We start from the raw sequence: 18,330 nt of genomic DNA, 5'->3' as shown, positions 1-18,330 counted from the left end.
TTGGAATTCTCTACCCCAGAGGGCAGTGAATACTTGGAATTCTCTACCCCAGAGGGCAGTGAATACTTGGAATTCTCTACCCCAGAGGGCAGTGAATACTTGGAATTCTCTACCCCAGAGGGCTGTGAATACTTGGAATTCTCTACCCAGAGGGCAGTGAATACTTGGAATTCTCTACCCCAGAGGGCAGTGAATACTTGGAATTCTCTACCCCAGAGGGCTGTGAATACTTGGAATTCTCTACCCCAGAGGGCAGTGAATACTTGGAATTCTCTACCCCAGAGGGCAGTGAATACTTGGAATTCTCTACCCCAGAGGGCAGTGAATACTTGGAATTCTCTACCCCAGAGGGCAGTGAATACTTGGAATTCTCTACCCCAGAGGGCAGTGAATACTTGGAATTCTCTACCCCAGAGGGTTGTGAATACTTGGAATTCTCTACCCCAGAGGGCAGTGAATACTTGGAATTCTCTACCCCAGAGGGCTGTGAATACTTGGAATTCTCTACCCCAGAGGGTTGTGAATACTTGGAATTCTCTACCCCAGAGGGCAGTGAATGCTTGGAATTCTCTACCCCAGAGGGTTGTGAATACTTGGAATTCTCTACCCCAGAGGGTTGTGAATACTTGGAATTCTCTACCCCAGAGGGCTGTGAATACTTGGAATTCTCTACCCCAGAGGGTTGTGAATACTTGGAATTCTCTACCCCAGAGGGCTGTGAATACTTGGATTCTCTACCCCAGAGGGCAGTGAATACTTGGAATTCTCTACCCCAGAGGGCAGTGAATACTTGGAATTCTCTACCCCAGAGGGCAGTGAATACTTGGAATTCTCTACCCCAGAGGGCAGTGAATACTTGGAATTCTCTACCCCAGAGGGTTGTGAATACTTGGAATTCTCTACCCCAGAGGGCAGTGAATGCTTGGAATTCTCTACCCCAGAGGGCAGTGAATACTTGGAATTCTCTACCCCAGAGGGCAGTGAATACTTGGAATTCTCCACCCCAGAGGGCAGTGAATACTTGGAATTCTGTACCCCAGAGGGCTGTGAATACTTGGAATTCTCCACCCCAGAGGGCAGTGAATACTTGGAATTCTCTACCCCAGAGGGCTGTGAATACTTGGAATTCTCTACCCCAGAGGGCTGTGAATACTTGGAATTCTCTACCCCAGAGGGCAGTGAATACTTGGAATTCTCTACCCCAGAGGGTTGTGAATACTTGGAATTCTCTACCCCAGAGGGCTGTGAATACTTGGAATTCTCTACCCCAGAGGGTTGTGAATACTTGGAATCCTCTACCCCAGAGGGTTGTGAATACTTGGAATTCTCTACCCCAGAGGGTTGTGAATACTTGGAATTCTCTACCCCAGAGGGCAGTGAATGCTTGGAATTCTCTACCCCAGAGGGCAGTGAATACTTGGAATTCTCTACCCCAGAGGGCAGTGAATACTTGGAATTCTCCACCCCAGAGGGCAGTGAATACTTGGAATTCTGTACCCCAGAGGGCAGTGAATACTTGGAATTCTCTACCCCAGAGGGCAGTGAATACTTGGAATTCTCTACCCCAGAGGGCTGTGAATACTTGGAATTCTCTACCCCAGAGGGCAGTGAATGCTTGGAATTCTCTACCCCAGAGGGCAGTGAATACTTGGAATTCTCTACCCCAGAGGGCAGTGAATACTTGGAATTCTCTACCCCAGAGGGTTGTGAATACTTGGAATTCTCTACCCCAGAGGGCAGTGAATGCTTGGAATTCTCTACCCCAGAGGGCAGTGAATACTTGGAATTCTCCACCCCAGAGGGCAGTGAATACTTGGAATTCTGTACCCCAGAGGGCAGTGAATACTTGGAATTCTCTACCCCAGAGGGCAGTGAATACTTGGAATTCTCTACCCCAGAGGGCAGTGAATGCTTGGAATTCTCTACCCCAGAGGGCAGTGAATACTTGGAATTCTCTACCCCAGAGGGCAGTGAATACTTGGAATTCTCCACCCCAGAGGGCAGTGAATACTTGGAATTCTCTACCCCAGAGGGCTGTGAATACTTGGAATTCTCTACCCCAGAGGGCTGTGAATACTTGGAATTCTCTACCCCAGAGGGTACTTGGAATTCTCTACCCCAGAGGGCAGTGAATACTTGGAATTCTCTACCCCAGAGGGCAGTGAATACTTGGAATTCTCTACCCCAGAGGGCAGTGAATACTTGGAATTCTCTACCCCAGAGGGCAGTGAATACTTGGAATTCTCTACCCCAGAGGGCTGTGAATACTTGGAATTCTCTACCCCAGAGGGCAGTGAATACTTGGAATTCTCTACCCCAGATGGCAGTGAATACTTGGAATTCTCTACCCCAGAGGGCAGTGAATACTTGGAATTCTCTACCCCAGATGGCAGTGAATACTTGGAATTCTGTACCCCGGAGGGCAGTGAATACTTGGAATTCTCTACCCCAGAGGGCAGTGAATACTTGGAATTCTCTACCCCAGATGGCAGTGAATACTTGGAATTCTCTACCCCAGAGGGCAGTGAATGCTTGGAATTCTCTACCCCAGAGGGCAGTGAATACTTGGAATTCTCTACCCCAGAGGGCAGTGAATACTTGGAATTCTGTACCCCAGAGGGCAGTGAATGCTTGGAATTCTCTACCCCAGAGGGCAGTGAATACTTGGAATTCTCTACCCCAGAGGGCAGTGAATACTTGGAATTCTCTACCCCAGAGGGCAGTGAATACTTGGAATTCTCTACCCCAGAGGGCAGTGAATGCTTGGAATTCTCTACCCCAGAGGGCAGTGAATGCTTGGAATTCTCTACCCCAGAGGGCAGTGAATACTTGGAATTCTCTACCCCAGAGGGCAGTGAATACTTGGAATTCTCTACCCCAGAGGGCAGTGAATACTTGGAATTCTCTACCCCAGAGGGCAGTGAATGCTTGGAATTCTCTACCCCAGAGGGCAGTGAATGCTTGGAATTCTCTACCCCAGAGGGCAGTGAATGCTTGGAATTCTCTACCCCAGAGGGCAGTGAATACTTGGAATTCTCTACCCCAGAGGGCTGTGAATACTTGGAATTCTCTACCCCAGAGGGCAGTGAATGCTTGGAATTCTCTACCCCAGAGGGCAGTGAATGCTTGGAATTCTCTACCCCAGAGGGCAGTGAATGCTTGGAATTCTCTACCCCAGAGGGCAGTGAATGCTTGGAATTCTCTACCCAGAGGGCAGTGAATACTTGGAATTCTCTACCCCAGAGGGCAGTGAATACTTGGAATTCTCTACCCCAGAGGGCTGTGAATACTTGGAATTCTCTACCCAGAGGGCAGTGAATACTTGGAATTCTGTACCCCAGAGGGCAGTGAATACTTGGAATTCTCTACCCCAGAGGGCAGTGAATACTTGGAATTCTCTACCCCAGAGGGCAGTGATGCTTGGAGGGCAGTGAATACTTGGAATTCTCTACCCCAGAGGGCAGTGAATACTTGGAATTCTCTACCCCAGAGGGCAGTGAATACTTGGAATTCTCTACCCCAGATGGCAGTGAATACTTGGAATTCTCTACCCCAGAGGGCAGTGAATACTTGGAATTCTCTACCCCAGATGGCAGTGAATACTTGGAATTCTCTACCCCAGAGGGCAGTGAATGCTTGGAATTCTCTACCCCAGAGGGCAGTGAATACTTGGAATTCTCTACCCCAGAGGGCAGTGAATACTTGGAATTCTCTACCCCAGAGGGCAGTGAATGCTTGGAGGGCAGTGAATACTTGGAATTCTCTACCCCAGAGGGCAGTGAATGCTTGGAATTCTCTACCCCAGAGGGCAGTGAATACTTGGAATTCTCTACCCCAGAGGGCAGTGAATGCTTGGAATTCTCTACCCCAGAGGGCAGTGAATACTTGGAATTCTCTACCCCAGAGGGCAGTGAATGCTTGGAATTCTGTACCCCAGAGGGCAGTGAATACTTGGAATTCTCTACCCCAGAGGGCAGTGAATACTTGGAATTCTCTACCCCAGAGGGCAGTGAATACTTGGAATTCTCTACCCCAGAGGGCAGTGAATGCTTGGAATTCTCTACCCCAGAGGGCAGTGAATGCTTGGAATTCTCTACCCCAGAGGGCAGTGAATGCTTGGAATTCTCTACCCCAGAGGGCAGTGAATACTTGGAATTCTCTACCCCAGAGGGCAGTGAATACTTGGAATTCTCTACCCCAGATGGCAGTGAATACTTGGAATTCTCTACCCCAGAGGGCTGTGAATACTTGGAATTCTCTACCCCAGAGGGCAGTGAATACTTGGAATTCTCTACCCCAGAGGGCAGTGAATACTTGGAATTCTCTACCCCAGAGGGCAGTGAATACTTGGAATTCTCTACCCCAGAGGGCAGTGAATACTTGGAATTCTCTACCCCAGAGGGCAGTGAATACTTGGAATTCTCTACCCCAGAGGGCAGTGAATACTTGGAATTCTCTACCCCAGAGGGCAGTGAATGCTTGGAATTCTCTACCCCAGAGGGCTGTGAATACTTGGAATTCTCTACCCCAGAGGGCAGTGAATGCTTGGAATTCTCTACCCCAGAGGGCTGTGAATACTTGGAATTCTCTACCCCAGAGGGCTGTGAATACTTGGAATTCTCTACCCCAGAGGGCAGTGAATACTTGGAATTCTCTACCCCAGAGGGCAGTGAATACTTGGAATTCTCTACCCCAGAGGGCAGTGAATACTTGGAATTCTCTACCCCAGAGGGCTGTGAATACTTGGAATTCTCTACCCCAGAGGGCAGTGAATACTTGGAATTCTCTACCCCAGAGGGCAGTGAATACTTGGAATTCTCTACCCCAGAGGGCAGTGAATACTTGGAATTCTCTACCCCAGAGGGCAGTGAATACTTGGAATTCTCTACCCCAGATGGCAGTGAATACTTGGAATTCTCTACCCCAGAGGGCAGTGAATACTTGGAATTCTCTACCCCAGAGGGCAGTGAATACTTGGAATTCTCTACCCCAGAGGGCAGTGAATACTTGGAATTCTCTACCCCAGAGGGCAGTGAATACTTGGAATTCTCTACCCCAGAGGGCAGTGAATACTTGGAATTCTCTACCCCAGAGGGCAGTGAATGCTTGGAATTCTCTACCCCAGAGGGCAGTGAATACTTGGAATTCTCTACCCCAGAGGGCAGTGAATACTTGGAATTCTCTACCCCAGAGGGCTGTGAATACTTGGAATTCTCTACCCCAGAGGGCAGTGAATGCTTGGAATTCTCTACCCCAGAGGGCAGTGAATACTTGGAATTCTCTACCCCAGAGGGCAGTGAATACTTGGAATTCTCTACCCCAGAGGGCTGTGAATACTTGGAATTCTCTACCCCAGAGGGCAGTGAATACTTGGAATTCTCTACCCCAGAGGGCAGTGAATACTTGGAATTCTCTACCCCAGAGGGCTGTGAATACTTGGAATTCTCTACCCCAGAGGGCAGTGAATACTTGGAATTCTCTACCCCAGAGGGTTGTGAATACTTGGAATTCTCTACCCCAGAGGGCTGTGAATACTTGGAATTCTCTACCCCAGAGGGCAGTGAATACTTGGAATTCTCTACCCCAGAGGGCTGTGAATACTTGGAATCCTCTACCCCAGAGGGCAGTGAATACTTGGAATTCTCTACCCCAGAGGGCAGTGAATACTTGGAATCCTCTACCCCAGAGGGCAGTGAATACTTGGAATTCTCTACCCCAGAGGGCAGTGAATACTTGGAATTCTCTACCCCAGATGGCAGTGAATACTTGGAATTCTCTACCCCAGAGGGCAGTGAATACTTGGAATTCTCTACCCCAGAGGGCTGTGAATACTTGGAATTCTCTACCCCAGAGGGCTGTGAATACTTGGAATCCTCTACCCCAGAGGGCTGTGAATGCTCAGTCATTGAGTACATTCAAGACAGAGATCGATAGATATTTGGATATTAAGGGAATCAAGGCTATGGGGATAGTGCGGGAAGGTGGAGTTGAGGTAGAAGATCACCCATGATCTTATTGAATGGCGGAGCATGCTTGAAAGGCCGAATGGCTGACTCCTGCTCCTATTTCTTATGTTCTTGATCACTCCCTCACCTCAACCTTTGATGCGCTGTCCCCAGTAATACCCTTACTCTCTCCCAACTTGGTCATCTCCCCTGGTACCGCCCCTATCTTCGCTCCCTCAAGTCCAAAGGGTGCATCAGCCGATCTGGCTGGACCACATGAAGTGCTGTCAGGCCTCACTCCATTTTGCCAAAATCATTCCCTACTCTAGGATCATCCCGGAGAGCAAAGATAACCCATTGCTTCTTTTCTCCACTACCAACCCACTCCTTGAACCCCTCTCCCCTGCCCCCTCCACTCTCACCTCCAACAACAAGTACGAAGAGCTTTCAGTGGGGATTCTGATATTATATTTTGAGATTGTCATAAACTGTAGAACCAGGGACATGGGCTCAAGCTTAGAAGAGGGAAGATGTGGACAGTTTAGATTTTACTACTTTATGCAGAATGTGATGAAGGGACTGGCCAGATGGACAGCAGAGTCCTTTTCCGGTCCTGGATTCACCTGTGTAACTGGAGATTTGGAGGGGAGTCACTTTTATTAAGGATTGGAGATAAGAAGCCCTTTGTCTCGGGCACTTGGCTGTTAACATTCAGGTGTTAAAAAACTCAGAGTTTGGACTCTACACAGTTGATTTGGAACCTTCTTTATTGAAAAGCCTGAGTTATCACAGCTTTAACATCTAAAACCGGCACTGGTTTAGTTCCATGTGTTTTCAGTGTGTTTTATCCCCTCTCCCTTGCTCTGCAGGTGGTGCGTACTACCTGATCTCCCGCAATTTAGGACCAGAGTTTGGCGGTTCCATCGGTCTCATCTTTGCGTTTGCCAATGCGGTGGCGGTGGCTATGTACGTGGTGGGGTTTGCCGAGGCTCTCGGTGATCTGATGTCAGTAAGTTCCGATTTACCATCTCGCATTCTCTGGTTACAATGGAACCATATCGCTCTGTTCAGTCACTTTTATTAGTCCATTTTAAGGAAACCACAGGGGAACAGTAAAGGGCTGCAACAGTCAGTTTAGTGCCCCTGGACTGGAGGGAAGAAAAAAGCCAAGGGCTTCCTGCTCCCAATCAAAAGAGTGTGTGCAGATGTAGCTCCAAGTCAGGATCAGGCTTGGCATGATGCCACCCATGATTGATTGACTCGCTGACACTCGCTCTAGCCTCGCCTAGGTAGAATGGCCCTTGGGTCCTTGTGGAACCCGTATTAGTTGATTTCTGCCGGGACATCAATGGGAGCGGCAACAGTTCCCAGTACTGGTCTCTATAGAGTGACCCCTGTTAGAGCGCATGTGTGAAGAAGGAAAGAGAAGTTGGGGTGAATTTCCATGGGTGTTTTCCTGCTTATCCATTATAACTTTGGTGGAAGAACCATGGAAACCTTGGAAAAACCGTGTAAATGGCAGGTTGATGGGTTGAGGGGTATGAGGGATTTTGATAGAGTAGATAGGGAGGAATTGTTTCCACTGGCAGGAGTGTCGGTAACCAGAGGGCATAGATTTACGATAATTGCCAAAAAATCCAGGGGGGAAATGGGGAGAAATTTTATTACGCAGGTAATTGTTACAATCTGGAATGCACTGCCTGAAATGATGGAGGAAGCAGATCTAATAAAAACTTTTAAAAGGGAATTGGATGTATACCTGAAAAGGAGAAATTTGTGGGGCTATAGCAAAAGAGCTGGGGAGTTGGACTAATTGGATAGCTTTTTCAAAGCACTAGCACAGGCACAATGAGCTGAATGGCCTCCTTCTGTGCTGTATGATTCCATGTGTTCCTTTCTGTCTGATCTCCTTTTGCTAGGCGCATGGAGCAATCATGGTGGATAAAATGAACGACGTTCGCATTATTGGCACCATTACCGTGATGATTCTCCTGGGGATCTCGGCAGCAGGAATGGAATGGGAGGCAAAGGTGAAGGCCCTGTTAACGCAAGCAGAGCTGGCTAATTGCATGATTCGTGTTGGCTTCCTGCTTCATGCTGTTCTGTTACTCCTTATTTTCTAACGCTTGGGCAGGTTTTGTTTGAGAAGGCAGCATCTTCACTCCTCCTAACACAAAATGGGCTGGATTTTGTCAATGGGGGCGCGTTGGGGGCAGGACTGCTGGTTTTTGGGTTTTAGTTCAGCCCTCAACGATGTCCGGCCAACCCACGCTATTTTCCCTTGATTGACCTTGTTAAGCCTGCCCTGCGAGCTTAGCCAGCCAATTGACAAAGCCGGTGACAGAGGACGTTTCATCTGTCAAAAATTTTTGACAAATCAATGACAGCGTTTGACACCTTTGAGAAGCTGTCAAACACTGACAATCTCTGTTCTAAGGTGAGTCCTTGTACTGAAGACTCACCAAACCTCTTTCCTCAGCAGAAATCAGATGGCTGTTGCATCGGAGAATGCAGCAGCCATTCTGTCATCTCTGCCATTGAGACGAGGCAGCTCCGGATCCCCAAGGGTTGAAGCCTGCAGGAAGAAACAAAGGTAAGTAAACTTTTCCGACACTTTACACTCACCTCACATACTTACCGCTCCACACTTGCACCCATGACTCACCTCCACAGCGGACTTTTCGATCCCTCTCACCCCCGCAGACCCACTGCTCGCCTCGCTGACCCTGGCGAGGTTCGCAGTCGTCGGGAAGCCCGCACTTGCAGGGGTAAAATGGGGGTAAGCCTCAAAACTGCCTGTTAACGACCTGTCAAATGGCTGTAATCCCCTTCCCGCCTCGAGGAGACGGGTCCCTACGCGACTTGGGGACCCGCCTCCCGGGAAGATGGCACGGAGGCGGGTTGGGAGCGGGTTCGGTCCCTGCTCCCAGTTTCTGCCATTTTCCTGGCAGTCCCGCCTCCATACCCGCCTCCCCAGGGCTGGCAAAATTCCCCCCTATGGTATTATTATATATATACACTACAGTGAGTCACTGGTGTCCTCCCTAACCTCCTCCAATCCTACACTGAATAACTGGTGCCCTCATCTTCCATTCCCAGGCTTCTGACCATGCACCTTAATGACTACAGGAAAGTTGAGCCCAAACCTCAAGGACTGCTGTTTTAAACTGTGAAAAGTTGAGTAATTTGTGGCTTGTCTCCTGGATCTAGACCCAGGTTGTTCTTCTTGCAATCTTGGTGATCGCTGTTGGCAATTTCATTATTGGTACTTTCCTGCCAAGTGATGAGGAGAAGAAATCCAAAGGATTTTTCAATTACCAAGGTTGGTATATATTGTGATTATCTCTGTTTGTTGGGTGTGTAACTGGGCGAGGTGGAATAGGGCCCACTCGTCAGGAACAATGCTTGCTCCCTGTTGCTGTGCAGACACTCTCCTCGGGACCAGCTCGGTGATTTGGGTACCATCATGATGCACAAGCCCAAATTGTTCTGCTTGTTACCTGTACTGGTAACTATACTACACTCCCTTTAACTTACCCAAATCAGGGGCTACTGAAAAACCACAGTTTAAAAGGAGTCACAGGGTAAAAGAAATGAATCTATTCAACACGCAGGAAGCTCCCAAAATATCACAGCCCAAACCCCAGGAGCAACTTTACTATGATTTGAAAGTACAGGCAGTTTAGGTCTGGAATATGTTGTGTTTATTTTTCACAATTAGGGTTACCATCTCTGGTTGGACATATTCATGGCGGTTTCATCACATGTCATCAACCGCACCGCCCCCGCCCTCTTGCCATTGGTCCACCAACATGTCCATCCTCACTGTACACCGCCTTCCTATGCCAATCGGAAAGTGAATAGACTCTTCATTACCTGATTGGATGGCTCTTCACTGTCAGTCAAACTGCCTTTTTTTTCCATCTCCAATGTTTTTTTAACTAATAAACAGAAGTGTTAAAAGAAAATTAAAAAAAACCACTTACTTTATTGCCCCATGATTTTTCTCCTCCATTACATAAAGTCCTGGAGATTAGTTTTTCATTCCTGGAGACTCCAGGGCAATCCTGGAGGGTTGGTAACTCTGTTTACAATGTGTTAGTCAGGTTAAACTATACGCTGTAATCAAACCACACTACAAATGTGGAGAAGCGAGTGTGGTTACTATAGAGTCACTTCACCGTGGAGCGTGGGGTCCTATAGAGTCACCTCACTGTGGAGTGTGGCGTCCTATAGATTCATCTCACCGTGGAGCGTGGGGTCCTATAGATTCATCTCACCTTGGAGCGTGGGGTCCTATAGAGTCACCTCACTGGAGTGTGGTGTCCTATATATTCACCTCACCGTGGAACGTGGGGTCCTATAGATTTAGTTTACCATGGAGCGTGAGGTCCTATAGATTCATCTCACTGTAGAGCACGGCGTCCTATAGATTCATCTCACCGTGGAGCGTGGGGTCCTATAGATTCATCTCACCTTGGAGCATGGGGTCCTATAGATTCATCTCACCGTGGAGCGTGGGGTCCTATAGAGTCACCTCACTGGAGTGTGGTGTCCTATATATTCACCTCACCGTGGAACGTGGGGTCCTATAGATTTAGTTTACCATGGAGCGTGAGGTCCTATAGATTCATCTCACCGTGGAGCGCGGTGTCCTATAGATTCATCTCACCGTGGAGCGTGGGGTCCTATAGATTCACTTCACTGTAGAGCGTGGGGTCCTATAGATTCACCTCACAGTGGAGCGTGGGGTCCTATAGATTTACCTCACTGTGGCATGTGGGGTCCTATAGATTCACCTCACAGTGGAGCGTGAGGTCCTATAGATTAGCTCACTGTGGAGCGTGGGGTCCTATAGATTCACCTCACAGTGGAGCATGGGGTCCTATAGATTCACCTCACTGTGGAGCATGGGGTCTTATAGATTCATCTCACAGTGGAGCGCAGTGTCCTATAGATTCACCTCACAGTGGAGCGCAGTGTCCTATAGATTCACCTCACTGTGGAGCGTGGGGTCCTATAGATTTACCTCACTGTGGAGTGTGGGGTCCTATAGATTCACCTCACAGTGGAGCACAGCGTCCTATAGATTCACCTCACCGTGGAGCATGGGGTCCTATAGATTTACCTCACTGTGGAGCATGGGGTCCTATAGATTCACCTCACCATGGAGTGCGGGGTTCTATAGATTCACCTCACCATGGAGTGTGGGGTCCTATAGATTTACCTCAATGTGGAGCGTGGTATCCTATAGATTTACCTCACTGTGGAGCGTGGGGTCCTATAGATTCATCTCACAGTGGCGCGTGGGGTCCTATAGATTCACCTCTCTCAGGAACGTGGGGTCCTATAGATTTACCTCAATGTGAAGCATGGGATCCTATAGATTTACCTCACTGGAGCATGGGGTCCTATAGATTCATCTCACAGTGGAGTGCAGTGTCCTATAGATTCACCTCACAGTGGAGCGCAGTGTCCTATAGATTCACCTCACCGTGGAGCGTGGGGTCCTATAGACTTACCTCGCTGTGGAGCGTGGGGTCCTATAGATTCACCTCACTGTGGAGCATGGGGTCCTATAGATTCATCTCACCATGGAGCACGGGGTCCTATAGATTCACCTCACCATGGAGCGTGGGGTCCTATAGATTTACCTCAATGTGGTGCGTGGGATCCTATAGATTTACCTCACTGTGGAGCGTGGGGTCCTATAGATTCATCTCACAGTGGAGCGCAGTGTCCTATAGATTCACCTCACTGTGGAGCGTGGGGTCCTATAGATTTACCTCACCGTGGAGCATGGGGTCCTATAGATTCATCTCACCATGGAGCATGGGGTCCTGTAGATTCATCTCACCGTGGAGCGTGGGGTCCTATAGATTCATCTCACTATGGAGCATGGGGTCCTATAGATTCACCTCACCGTGGAGCATGGGGTCCTATAGATTCACCTCACCGTGGAGCATGGGGTCCTATAGATTCACCTCACTGTGGAGCATGGGGTCCTATAGATTCACTTCACCGTGGAGTGTGGGGTCCTATAGATTCACTTCACCGTGGAGTGTGGGGTCCTATAGATTCACCTCACCGTGGTGTGCGGGGTCCTATAGATTCACCTCACTCTGGAACGTGGGGTCCTATAGATTCATCTCAACGTGGAAAGTGGTGTCCTATAGATTTACTTCCATGTGGAGCATGGGGTCCTATAGATTCACCTCACCGTGGAGCATGGGGTCCTATAGATTCACCTCACTGTGGCGCGTGGGGTCCTATAGATTCACTCACGGTGGAGTGTGGGGTCCAATAGATTCACTTCACCGTGGAGTGTGGGACACTGTGGAGGTGCGACACGTGCCAGCATCTCACCTTGAATATGTGGACAAGGCCCAATTTCAGGCCGGCCTTGGGCCTGACTCTTAGGGCGCGCTGCTCACTGTATCCTCATTATTTTTAGATTTGAAAAAAAAAACCTTTCCTAAGCGTGCAATCTTCAATGGCCCAGTGGACAAATGCACCACCTGGTGCGCTCAAAGGCTAGGAAGGTCCCAGCTTCTGCCTCTAGTCTTTGCTGAGTTAGCTGCTCTCAGTCAGGGACACTACAATTAGCCTCAGTGCCCCATGGCTATGGAGATAGGTAAATTCAGCCAGGGTTCCTGTCCCTGATGACGACCCGGGGACTCCTGCTGCACAGCGCGTGTAATGTCGCATGAGGACGAGATCGGGCTTGGCTGAAATGCCCCAGTGGTAGAATAGTTTGACATTGGGTGCACATAATGATTGGTCGCTTGAGGAAGCAGCTGGCTAGAGTCAGAACCTTCAGGCGGGGAGGGGAGATAAGTTTGAGGTTCTTAATATATTCAATGGTAGCAATGAGCTGGGGTTGTCGCCTGTTGTTTAATCCACTCCTGTTCCACTAAACATTCTTCATCATTTTTATAGCTGAGATCTTTCTGGAGAACTTTAGACCTGATTTTCAGGCCGAGGAGAATTTCTTCTCCATTTTTTCCATCTTCTTCCCGGCAGCAACTGGTATTCTTGCAGGAGCCAATATTTCTGGAGATTTACAAGTAAGTGTTTAATGAACAGACTGCGCTGGGACTAAATGCAATTTGCAACACAGAGCTAACGTAAGCAGGCACAATGAGGGGCTTCTGCTCAATAAAGTGCACTGTGCAGATCAACACGACCAACAGCAGAAGTGAACTCGAACAATTCGGGAGTAAAAGATAAATTAACTCTGGAATCTGGGTTCAAATCCGGCCCAGACTGATGGGCTGAATGCCTCCACTGTCTGCTGGCTGTTAGTGACTTTGGGGCAGTCCCAATCTCGTGCATCTTAATTAGCAATCTGACCCACAGGTCGTACGATGGTTGCCCTAAGTCAAATATATCTCGTTACTGTAGTAAGGGATTCTCTTCTTTGGGCAGGAATAGAGGGAATTTTATTCTGTATCTAACCCACGCTGTACCTGATGGGACAGTGTAGAGGGAAGCATGCTTATACTGTGCAGTGCCTCTGCTCTCCTCTGTCCAGTGCTCCTGCTCTCTCCTGTTTATACACTGTCCAGAGCCTCTGCTCTCCCCTGTTTACACTGTCCAGACTGTATCGGGTATTGATGAACAGAGGCTGCTCTCCCTGTGCAGACTGTATTGGGTATTAATTTCCCAGTGAGAGGAGGTGGAGGATTTTATTGCAGAGTCGGTGCCAATCACAGTTGGCAGTTAACTGTTCCAAAGCTGCTCAAATGTAGCCTGATTTATTTGTCAGCTTGGCAGTACCGTAGAAACTTAAAAAAGGGGAACCTTCAAAGTTTGGTTTGGTTTCACACAGACAGCAGGGGGAGCATTGGACCGCTGATGTCAGGAGCAGCACTGCCAGTTACCGCCACTGTGAACTGTGGGTCTATCCCGATGCCCACGGACACCGCTGGTAAATGACGCAGTGACAGCACACGTGCCAGCAGGGAGTAGGTTTCTAATTAACAGGAAGCCGTGTGCTGAATTGTTCTTCATCTCATTTTGATTCCTTTGTTTAATTGTTTCCAGGAACCACAGGTTGCTATTCCCAAGGGGACAATGCTGGCCATTCTCATTACATCTGTTACATACCTGGGAGTGGCTGTTGCTGCAGGTACATTATCTCTGTCAACATTTTATGCTTTAACATCTTCTCAGTTTCTAACACATCCCCCCCCACCCACCCCCGCATCATGTCCCTCCATGTAGACCTCACACCACGTGCCGTTCTTTATCCAATTGGGTGATAAAAAGACAAAATTAAAGGCTCTTTATCTGAATGCATGCAGCATTCGTAACAAGATAGATGAATTGACGGCACAATTAGAAATAAATTGGTATGATCTAATAGCCATCACAGAGACGTGGTTGCAATGTGACCAAGGCTGGGAACTGAATATTCAGGGGTATTTGACATTTCGGAAGGATAGACAGAAAGGAAAAGGAGGTGGGGTAGCTCTGTTAATAAAAGATGAGATCATTACAATAGTGAGAAATGTTCTTGGCTCGGAAGTTCCAGGTGTAGATTCAATTTGGGTGGAGGTAAGAAATAGTAAGGGAAAGAGGTCACTGGTGGGAGTAGTCTATAGGCCCCCTAACAGTAGCTACATTGTAGGACAGAGTATAAATCAAGAAATAATGGGGGCTTGTAAGAAAGGTACTGCAATAATTGTGGGCGATTTTAATCTTCATATAGACTGGACAAATCAAATTGGCAAAAGCAGCCTTGAGGACGAGTTAATAGTGTATTTGGAACAGTTTCTTGGAACAATACATTGTGGAACCGACCAGGGAACAGGCTATTTTAGATCTAGTAATGTGTAATGAAACAGGATTAATTAATGAGCTCATAGTAAAGGATCCTCTAGGGAAGAGTGTCATAACATGTTAGAATTCCACATTCAGTTTGAAGGTGAGAAACTTGAGTCTGAAACTAGAGTATTAAATTTAAATAAAGGCAATTACAAAGGTATGAGGAGAGAGTTGGCTAAAGTGGACTGGGAAAATAGATTAGAAGGTAAGACGGTAGAAAAGCAGTAGCAGACATTTAAAGATATTTTGTGACTCTCAACAAAGATATATTTCAGTGAGAAAGAAAGACTCAAAGAGAAGGATGAACCAACCATGGCTAACCAAGGAAGTTAAGGATGATATCAAATTGAAAGAAAAGGCATACAATGTTGCAAAGATTAGTGGTAGGCCGGAAGATTGGGAAAATTTTAGAAACCAGCAAAGGATGACTAAAAAAATAATAAAGAGGGAGAAAATAGCTTATGAGAGTAAACTAGCAAGAAATATAAAAACTGACAGTAAGAGCTTCTACAAGTAAGTAAAAAGGAAGAGAGTAGCTAAAGTGGTCCCTTAGAGGACGAGACTGGGGAAATAATAATGGGAAACAAGGAAATGGCAGAGGCAGAGGCATTGAACAAATATTTTGTATCTGTCTTCACAGTAGAGGACACTAAAAACATCCCAGTAATAGTAGAAAATCAAGGGGCAAAAGGGAGGGAGGAACTTAAAACAATCTCTATCACTAGAGAAAAAGTGCTAGGCAAACTTATGGGTCTAAAGGCTGACAAGTCCCCTGGACCTGATGGCCTGCATCCTAGGGTCTTAAAAGAAGTGGCTACAGAGATAATGGCCTCGATTTTAACTGACCCGTGGAGTCGGGATTGGAGGCGTGTGGGGGGGCTCCAAACCACGCCAAGTTAGAGGAGTCGGGCCGTCGGGTTGAAGGACTTGGAGGGGTCGAGATGTCGGTGTTCAGGTGAGTGATGGGTGCATGAGTGCAAAGGTAAGTGTGTTTGGTGTGTCTAAATTGTGTAAAGAAGTTTAAATTACCTGTACTTACCTTTTTAGCCTTCCTTCCTCTAGGTTTCGGGAGTCCATTATCTAACCGGCACAGAAAGCAGAACGGCTGCGAACTGTCAAAAGTGACAGCCTGCAGCTTTCTGTGCCGGAGAGATTTCTAACTGAGCCTGTGTAGAAGGACTCAGGTTAGAAGTAACACTGTCAGTGTTTGACAGCTTCAAACAGCTGTGAAACACTAATATTTCATCTGTCAAAACGTCTTGATAGTTGAAATTTCAGTCTGTGACATCACCTGTTGCCGGGTGGCCCTTAATTGGCCTGCTGAGCCCGCTGGGCGGGCTCAACAAGGTCAATCAAGTTAAAATCGCGTGGATTGGCCGCATCTCGATGGAGGCGGGACTACAACCCCGAAAGTTGTAGTCCCGCCTCCTTCCCGACTTCTGAGTGAAAATCACCCCCAATGAATGCATTGGTTGTAATCTTCCAAAATTCCCTTGACTCTGGAAAAGTCCCAGCGGATTGGAAAACCGCAAATGTAATGCCCTTATTCAAAAAAGGAGGGAGACAGAAAGCAGGAAACTATAGGCCAGTTAGCCTAACATCTGTCATTGGCAAAATGCTCGAATCTATTATTAAGGAATTAGTAGCAAGGCATTTCGAAAATCATAATACAATTAAACAGAGTCAACATGGTTTTATGAAAGGGAAATCGTGTTTGACAAATCGATTAGAGTTCTTTGAGGAGGTAACGAGCAGGGTGGATAAAGGGGAACCAGTAGATGTAGTGTATTTGGATTTCCAAAAGACATTCGACAAGGTGTCACATAAAAGGTTACTGCATAAGATAAGAGCTCATGGTGTTGGGAGTAATATATTAGATTGGATAGAGGATTGGCTAACTAACAGGAAACAGAGAGTCGGGATAAATGGGTCATTTTCAGGATGGCAATCTGTAACTAGTGGGGTGCCACAGGGATCAGTGCCGGGGCCTCAACTATTTTCAATCTATATTAATGACTTGGATGAAGGAAGCAACTGTATTGTAGCCAAATTTGCTGCTGATGCAAAGATAGGTGAGAAAGCAAGTTGTGAGGAGGACATAAAGGCCGGAATTTTGCTGGCGCTCGGGACAAGTTTGGAGGCGGGACATCTGGCAAAATCACAAAGATTGACAGCGGGTTGGAAACCTGCTGTCAACCCGCCTCCAATCAATCTTCCCAAGTGTCGGGTCCCCGATTTGCACATGGACCCGACACCTAGCAGCGGGAAGAGGATTATAGCCACTTAACTGCTTGTTAACAGGTTCTTATCAGGCAGTTAACAAGCTTTTTCCAATTTTGACACTTCTACTGCGGGCTTCCCGAAGTCGGGACACCACGCCGGGTAAGTGTGGCGTGTTGTGAGTCTGCTGTAATGTTTATGCATTGATGACAGCTGCAGAAGTGGTGTGAAGGATGCACTGGTGAGTTTCAGAGGTAAGAAAATGTTGGGAAATTCATTTTTAATGTATTTTGACTTTTCTGTAGGTAACACGTTTTGAATTGTATGTGTAGTCCCACCTCATTGGGAAAACCTCTCTCGCCAGTGACAGATCGCTTCTGTAACCTCACCTGTAGCTGCCATCTGTTCTAGCCTAAGGAGGGAGTCACTGGGGAGCCTGGGTGCAAGAGCTCACCTTTGTACAGTGATTGTCAGTGTTTGCAGCACCTCAATGCTGTCAAACACTGAAAAATCAACTGTCAAAAAAAATTGTGCGTGGTCCCTTTTAAAAACAAAATGCCAGATGACGCGTCATCAAATGACGTCATCTGACACCGGCTTCTTCTTAATTGGCCGGCAGGCCGGCAGGGCCAATTGATGTAAAATCACGTCTGTGGGCCGGATGTAGTTGGGGGCGGGACTGGAACCCGGAAGGCAGCTGACCCGCTCCTAAGCCGCCTCGAAGCACAAAATCGCAGCCTTAGAGTCTGCAAAGTAATACAGATAGGTTAAGTGAGTGGGCAAGAATTTGGCAGAGGGAGTATAATGTGGGAAAATGTGATGTTATCCACTTTGGTAGGAAGAATAGAAAAGAAAAATATTATTTAAATGGAGAAATGCGGCGCAGAGGGATTTGGGTGTCCTCGTACATGAAACACAAAAAGTTAACATGCAGGTGCAGCAAGTAATTAGGAAGGTAAATGCAATGTTGGCCTTTATTTCAAGGGAGATGGAGTATAAAAGTAGGTAAGTCTTGCTACAACTGTATAGGGCGCTGGTGAGATCACACCTAGAGTACTGCGTACAGTTTTGGTCCCTTATTTAAGGAGGGATATACTTGCATTGGAGGCAGTTCAGAGAAGGTTCACTAGGTTGATTCCTGGGATGGAAGGGTTGTCTTATGAGGAAAGGTTGGGCCTATACTCATTGGAGTTTAGAAGAATGAGAGGTGATCTTATTGAAACATATAAGATTCTGAGGGGGTTGGACAGGGTAGATGCTGAGAGGATGTTTCCCCTCGTGGGGAATCTGGAACGAGGTGGCATAGTCTCAGAATAAGGGGTCGCCCATTTAAAAC

General features: G+C 47.4%; 1 protein-coding gene across 1 annotated transcript in view; it reads left to right on the top strand.

The window, feature by feature from the left end:
• Nucleotides 1-18,330, top strand: part of LOC147108244 (solute carrier family 12 member 2-like) — a 315,116-nt gene that overhangs the window by 52,720 nt on the left and 244,066 nt on the right. The window contains exons 5-9 of the mRNA XM_086004787.1: nucleotides 6,815-6,954; nucleotides 7,865-7,975; nucleotides 9,156-9,267; nucleotides 12,885-13,012; nucleotides 13,992-14,076. Of these exons, the coding sequence (XP_085860913.1) occupies nucleotides 6,815-6,954; nucleotides 7,865-7,975; nucleotides 9,156-9,267; nucleotides 12,885-13,012; nucleotides 13,992-14,076 (576 nt within the window). The remainder of the gene's footprint in view (nucleotides 1-6,814; nucleotides 6,955-7,864; nucleotides 7,976-9,155; nucleotides 9,268-12,884; nucleotides 13,013-13,991; nucleotides 14,077-18,330) is intronic.

This window comes from Somniosus microcephalus, chromosome 13 (assembly GCF_052327205.1).
Source record: "Somniosus microcephalus isolate GS21.2 chromosome 13, FLI_Smic_1.0, whole genome shotgun sequence".
Taxonomy (NCBI): Eukaryota; Metazoa; Chordata; class Chondrichthyes; order Squaliformes; family Somniosidae; genus Somniosus; species Somniosus microcephalus.
Note: the sequence above shows the minus strand (reverse complement) of the source record. Positions and strands in the feature narration are given on the sequence as shown.